We start from the raw sequence: 7,141 nt of genomic DNA, 5'->3' as shown, positions 1-7,141 counted from the left end.
CCCATTGAAACATCTTTATCTAATATAGGCTACTGACCTGACTTAATACGCTGAAAAGTTGTCCAAATACAATCAATCCCCAGTGGTTGCTTCAACCAGAGTAAACTATTTAACAGTGAAGGATATCATTGACAGGAAACCTGCATGCCTGAGAGTTCTCTATAATGTTCACCGGCGTGTGAAGTTTGCCAATCCGCACTTGGACTACACTCTAAGCACATCTTATTCTGAAAGAAAACCTGTGCCTGCAGTAAAGCAGGGGCGAATCGGCTAGTTAGATATTATGAACAGACTGGCTGACCGAAATTAAATATCAATATAAAGTTAAATTAAAATAAGAACGGCTGTTAAATTAAAAGTGATAACATATGGATACGAGACGCGGTCTCTATTTAACCATGGACCTCATATTTGAAAGCTCAGCCGGCAACAGAGAAAGCTATGATTGGAATTTTTCTATGTGATCGAATCAGAAATGGGGAGATCTGTAGGAGAACCAGAGTAACCGACATAGTTTAGCAGGTTGTGAAGCTGAAGTAGCAATGCAGCCCATTGTCACATAGTTCAAAAAAAATAGACGTTGGAGGGGTCCCAAGATGCTAGAATAAGACTTTGTAGCGGAAAGCTCAGCGATAGAAGACCTCCCACTAGGTGGACAGATGACATCAAATAAGTCGAAGGCGGCCTCTGCATTCAGACGGCGCAAGATGGATGGCTTGTGGAGGTGTCTACAAGAGACATATTATATGTCCAGCAGTGGGCGTCTATGAGCAGTTGACGCTAATGTTGATAAAGTAAAACTTAAAACGTCTAGAGACAGTGAGATTTTGCATATAAGTTTTCGCTATAACGTGGACCCTCAATAAGAAAGAATTTTTAGGGTGAAGGTGGAGTGTGTTAATTAGTTATGAATAATAAACCGCACGCCAACGTTTTGATACTATTCCAGTAGTTAAGTTCGCGAACTGCTGCGCATGCGTACGCGTCGGCACCAGTTTTAAATTTAGACGCGTCGCCGGAATTTCGCTGTCCTATTTTATTTCCGATTCGCCGCAAACGGCACAATTTAACCTCCAATGTTTTTGTTTATTCTGAAATATTACAACTTAGTTAATTATTGAAACTTGTGATGGTTTTCCGTGCTGTGCAGTGAAATGAGGATAATTTGTGGGGGCGTATGTGGACCACTCGTTAAATTAAATCTAACAAAGTGACAATATGTTCGGTGCACCGATAATTACAATATTATTGTGGAAACACGGTAAATTACTTCCACATAATGTCTGTCAATTACCAACTCAATTTAATTAACGCAGCTTTCATGTATTCTGCATTTTCGTTATGGCAAAATTTAACTAATAGATAAGTTAGTGTCTGAACATTCGTACCTTAGCCGTCTTAGTTCTGTCACCTTACCAATAATAATTATTATTGATGGTTGTCCATAACGTTACATCTTTACAAAAAAATCTTAAAATCCTATTTTTTACAGTTAAACTGTAACAGGAAATGAAAACTTTGATTAGTTACATTGTGCCTGAAAATTCATTATAAGCAATAGCAATAGTAGGCGTGAATTTTCCTTCTTTGTGGAAAACAGTCGGCAGAGTTTTTCAACTTTAAATATCGGCGTAGTCCGCGCACGTTTTAGTGCCCATAAAAAGCGGCGAACTGAGGAAAAATATGAATGAAAATTAGAACATTTCTAAACAAAAACTCTTATGGGTCGGTCAGAATCGTAAACAAGGATAAAGGTTAAACATTGTACTTATAGGATGTAATTGCGAGGTTATTTTTGTAATAGTTGTTTTTAGATAACTTCTGGGATAGGTATATATACCTACATAACATGTGCTGATGGGTATAAAATTATTAGGCTGCTTTTCGAATGACCATTTTCATGATATTTAAATAGGGTTAAGTGACACTCGTACCTACTCATCGAATTGAGAACCAAAGAAAAATTAGAAAATCAAACAATCGATACTGGGATCAAGTCATTTTTTATCGATTTTGAAAAAGTGAAGATTTATAATTTAAAATTTTTAGAATTATAATTTTCGACTCGTATAGTTTATAGGTACGAGTAGTATAAATAAAATATGTTTATGTTTTGTCAATGTCCAGTGTCCACCTATAATTTTTTATTGAATCGATCGGCGATTTATTTTCTATTGTCTAGATTATGCCTTATAGTTAGCCTAAATCTGATGAATCCGATAAACGCACATAATATAGATAGGTAAGTACATCCGAAAAGTTAGAGGTGCGTGCCCGGTATCGAACACTAGACCCGCCGAATACAAGGTGACTTCTTAACTACTAGGCTATCGCCGCTTATCATTTTTATTTTAATCTTATGTCTCTTTATATATTCCAGTTTTAGTAGAAAGTATTCGCATAAAAGAGCTCCAGGTGCCGGGCATCGCGGCGGAAGGCAGGCAGGCGCTACTGGGCTGCCAGTTCGATCTCGAAGGTGATGACCTATATTCCGTCAAGTGGTACAAAGACGGCAGAGAGTTCTATCGATATGTGCCTTCGAATGACGAGGCCATCACTTACTTCACTATGCCTGGAGTATTTGTTGATGTAAGTTCAGTGATCCAACTTTTAGCCCGCGATTAGGTACACCTGTAAGTTTTGCTCACGTAAGTTTCTTGCGTAATTAATTGACAACAATTAATTAACTTATTACGAACTACTTACTAGCCTTAACAATGTACCTAGTACCTACATACATAATATTATTTATTGCAAACAGTTTTTAATCCGTGAACCGCGACCCCGCGACTCAGATTTACTTATTAAAAAGTTTTAACGTAAGCAAGATGAACTTCGAAATCTATAAAACTCGAGTAAGTAAGTATTGAGGTACTCTTAAAATCCCGGTGGAAAAACTCATGAATTAAAAAAGCTTTGAGAAGCAAGCTGTCTAAAGTTAGTAGATAAGTAGTATAAATAATATTTATTAGATACATACCTAGAAGGTATTCATCAAGTTTACTTAACTCCCATTTATCTCAAACTGTCATAAGTACTGAAGTTTAGCAATATTCGATAGCACTGTTTGTTAGCAACTACGTGCAGTGCCCCGCAAACTGAAGTGCAACGGTTTAGAAAATACTTCTACTTAATATGTTGCTTTTAAGAAGTTTTTGTTTAACAGTCACCGCTTAAAGTTAACTGTACTTTTAAGAGCATGGTAAATAACATCTTGTAAACTCTTTGGAGAAACGGCGTGAACTTTAAGCGATTTCTCATAGAATAAAAATTTACCTAGCTACTTGTTGAGCGGTAAGTAGACTAAGGGCCTTCTAGGGGCAATCATCTCATAATTCACTCGGTACCTTCGTATTACTACACTGTCAAAACCATGCCGATTGATACAGATTGTAGGTAGGTATACTGAAAAAAGTCTGTCTTTTCAAAATTAAAAAATGTAATTTCTATGTGGGCTAAAAGATTTATCATGAGAGCTACAAAGTCTACACCTTGTTCAAAATCAGAATCTACCGAGAAAAGCTTGCAAAAAATTCAATTGGTAGTTACTTTTTCCAAAGAAACTACTTACCTATTGCATCTAGCTGTTTAGCTATGTAGCCAAAGCTATAACTAAATATTATGAAAGTAAGTCATTTAAAAAAACTTCAACGAAATCCCACTAAGCTAACTTGTAAAAGGCATGTTTACCTACTTACATTGTACACTATACCATAACACATGTGCATTTTGCAAGCAACTATATTAAAAAATATTTTTTTAGAAAAAGCCTACCAAACCGATCAGAAGCTCTAAGGGTAATTTTTTATTTCAACGTTAACTTTTATAAAAATATTATAAAAGTTTTAGTATTTCTTTCTTTATTACAACTTTTCGAAAAAAAGTCATGTGGCATCTCCATTTTTTGGCAACTTGAACAGTTCCACTCAGAGCTCAGTCAGTGCGCGTTTTATAATAACTTAGCTGTTGTAAATTTTAGGTGACACATTCATCAAGCACGATGGTCGCCCTGGAGCACCTAACAAAAGACTCGGCCGGGCTCTATCGCTGCGAAGTGTCTGGAGAAGCGCCCTACTTCGTTACAGTTTACAAAGAAAAAGCCGTCAGCATACACCGTACGTTTTCATACATATTGTTATGTTATTGCTAACAAATGCCTGGCCTTGTTGGCGTTGCTCCTTGTACCTACTTTATCTAATGCGTGACTTTTTCCGCGTGGATTAAGGTTTTTAAAAATACCGGGGAAACTCTGATTTTCCGGGGTAAATGTCGTTGTCCAGGTCTTTAACTATATCCACCAAAATATTATGTCGATCCGTTGCTCTCTTGCAGCGTGATTTAGAGACATACCAACAAACAAACACATTTTCGCATTTATTATATAGGTAATGAATTAGTGAATAATATTATTATTATTAGGGTTTCGTATCTCGTTATTTAGCCCAAATGTGAGCTTTTTGACCATAAAGGCTCTAAGTAAGGCCTTAGGTAACCACAGAGCAAAGTAGCACTGGTTTCGTAGGCGGCCGAAGTGAAATCAGCCTCTAACAGTAGTCGTATAACAAGTGTAAATTAAAAATTTATAACACCCCCGACAAGTGAAAGTTACAGTAATTAGAAAAGAGCTGATAACTTTCAAACGGCTGAACCGATTTTCTTGGATTATAGCTAAGAACACTCTCGATCAAGCCACCTTTCAAACAAAAAAACTAAATTAAAATCGGTTCATTAGTTTAGGCGCTACGGTGCCACAGACAGATACACAGATACACACGTCAAACTTATAACACCCCTCTTTTTGGGTCGGGGGTTAAAAATTAAAAAGCTAGATATAGTAACCGGTTTTTGATCTATTTTAGAGGAGACAATAACTTACCTAGCTAACGGGTAAATGTATATAAATAATAAAAAAATAAACAATCATATTTTATAATATTATTGCAATTTGCAGTGCTTCCAAACAATAAGCCCTTAGTAAAAGGACTGCAGAACGAATATGAAATAGGTGATTTACTAGACGCAAACTGTACGTCATTTAGATCTCGTCCAAGGACTCAAATAATGTGGCTAATAAATGACCAACTAGCACCGAAAAAATATACACGAGGGCCCTGGGAAAGGATATCACGAGAACGAACCGATGCTCGTGAAACGACGTTGGAGTTAAGATTCTTTTTAATGCCGCATCATTTCCGTGATAGCGTGCTGACTGTTAAGGTAAATTACAACTGTTTTAGTTTTACCTATAGAAATGGAATTGTTTTTTCCAGAAGGAATTGCCTCAGCGCTTTCGGCAATATTTGTACTTAACATCAGTTAAGTATAAATAATATTTTGTTCAAAAATTTTAACCAACCCTCGCTTGGTTGTGCATTCACTTATCTAATCTTCGTGGTGGATTTCTAATCGATTTTCATTTACCATCATTTAGAAAAAAACTCGAGGCTTGTTTTGACACAGTCGTTGAGCTAATTCGAATACTATTTTAAAGAAATAACGATTTCTCAACTAAGTCTGCACTAATAGATTAATGACGCGATGGTCTCCAATGGTTCTTCCGCATAAGACTTGTCTAAGAGAAGGTACTATTTTAACTCAGGCTTAACGATTACTATCAGATGCTAGTGATCATTAACCAGGCTCGATGGATTAACGTGCTCTCCGAGTCAGGGAGAAAGTGAAAAGGCCTAGATGTCTAAATTCGGTCACCCATCCATTTGGGTCAACAGTCAACATCACTGCTTAACAATTCCAATCGACTGATATATCACAACTACACGCCTCGATGAACCCACACGTCCGTCACGTAAGTTAAAATAACATTTTAAAAATTTCAGTGTCAAGCTGCTCTACCCCCATTATACCAAGACGAAGTAATTCATCACATCCTTCGAGTAGACTCAGCGCCTGTTCCTAATATACCTGCTATAGATGCAGGAGATAACTTTGATGTAGCACCCCCCATCAATGAGATGCCCGCGTTTAGTGAAACTACTGGCTTTCTACCAGCTGCAGATTTGTTGAATGAGGAACTTGTCAAAGGTAAGAATAGTGTAGCAGTTAAACTTCAATCTCAGGTTAAAATCAGTTAAACGTTAATTAATCTGCAGCAAGCAGAGCTGGCGACCCCAGCGAAACGCAACAGCAATGTGTTTCACTACATATCTATGGTTTCACTGCACCGCCCCTAAATTTAAAATCGCTGTCCCAATGCGTTAGCGTGCAATTAGTGGGACAGCGTCTTTATGATACAAGAGACTTGGATTTCCCCTGTTTACTGTGTAACTATGTTATATCCAAGCAAAACTTCGGGTCGATCCGTTAACCCATGAATCTGCTACGACGTGATTGAAGAACAAACCAATAATAATACACTTTCGCATTTTAGTATTGACTCTTTAGATCACTCGATCGAGTTTTAAAAAAAAACGTAGAATATTTCTCTTATAATACGAAAAAATCAATATAAAAGCAACTTTAGTTTTATTTATAAGGTACCTAAAAAAAGCACCTACCTACGTGTCTCTTAGTAGAGAACACTATATTAAGTATTTATGTTATTTTGCCGAGATGTGTGTGAGTTTATCTTTATGTTTATGAACCAATTTTTGTTTTTTTTTTTCATTTCAGATAACAGCTGTGCAAGAACAAAATTCTCAGTTTGGGCCATTATTCCATTAATATTCATACTGCTAATTATATAATAGTCTTTTTGTTAATTTATTTTAATTATTCCACTAACACCACTAAAGGTTGTAAAAAACTACCTTATTGACATTATCAAGAGATTCTTTTAACTGTGCATTATGATAATAATATGCATTTGAAGCATTTCTAGTTTAATACTAAACGATTTTATGATATTTTATCGTTTCAGCTCATTTGATTTATAGAAGAGGTTTTTTTTACATGTTGTAATTTTCAGATCTGGACGTGATTAAAACCACATAATTATGATTATTCCAATATAGTTCCAGTATACTCGAAAAAGCTTTGCTCGTTTCAAGTTATTAAATAAGTTACCTATTTAATAATAATAATTATCATAATATGTTTGTTTTAGCTAAGAAGTCGCTGATTCTGTTAACTTTTAACAATAAATTGCAGCTCTTCACTATTGTCTCTGTATATTTGTGCACAA

At 36.0% G+C, this 7,141-nt stretch overlaps 1 protein-coding gene across 1 annotated transcript; it reads left to right on the top strand.

The window, feature by feature from the left end:
• Window positions 1-967: 967 nt before the first annotated feature.
• Window positions 968-6,802, top strand: LOC123869569. Its single transcript, XM_045912554.1, has 6 exons — window positions 968-1,261; window positions 2,381-2,589; window positions 3,980-4,115; window positions 4,952-5,217; window positions 5,838-6,042; window positions 6,631-6,802. Exons 1-6 carry the CDS (start codon window positions 1,219-1,221, stop codon window positions 6,702-6,704), a joined length of 933 nt encoding a protein of 310 aa, XP_045768510.1. The 5' UTR covers window positions 968-1,218; the 3' UTR covers window positions 6,705-6,802.
• Window positions 6,803-7,141: the final 339 nt, after the last annotated feature.

This window comes from Maniola jurtina, chromosome 11 (assembly GCF_905333055.1).
Source record: "Maniola jurtina chromosome 11, ilManJurt1.1, whole genome shotgun sequence".
In the NCBI taxonomy this organism is placed as follows: domain Eukaryota; kingdom Metazoa; phylum Arthropoda; class Insecta; order Lepidoptera; family Nymphalidae; genus Maniola; species Maniola jurtina.
The sequence above is the reverse complement of the archived record's forward strand: the minus strand, read 5'-3'. Positions and strand labels throughout refer to the sequence as shown.

Bases quoted from the DNA above. Each gene is read 5' to 3' on its own strand.
- LOC123869569 (XM_045912554.1), top strand. From the start codon at position 1,219: ATGTTCGGTGCACCGATAATTACAATATTATTGTGGAAACACG. The intron at 2,590-3,979 runs GTAAGTTCAGTG...TGTAAATTTTAG, and splicing joins TGCCTGGAGTATTTGTTGAT to GTGACACATTCATCAAGCAC. The intron at 5,218-5,837 runs GTAAATTACAAC...TAAAAATTTCAG, and splicing joins ATAGCGTGCTGACTGTTAAG to TGTCAAGCTGCTCTACCCCC.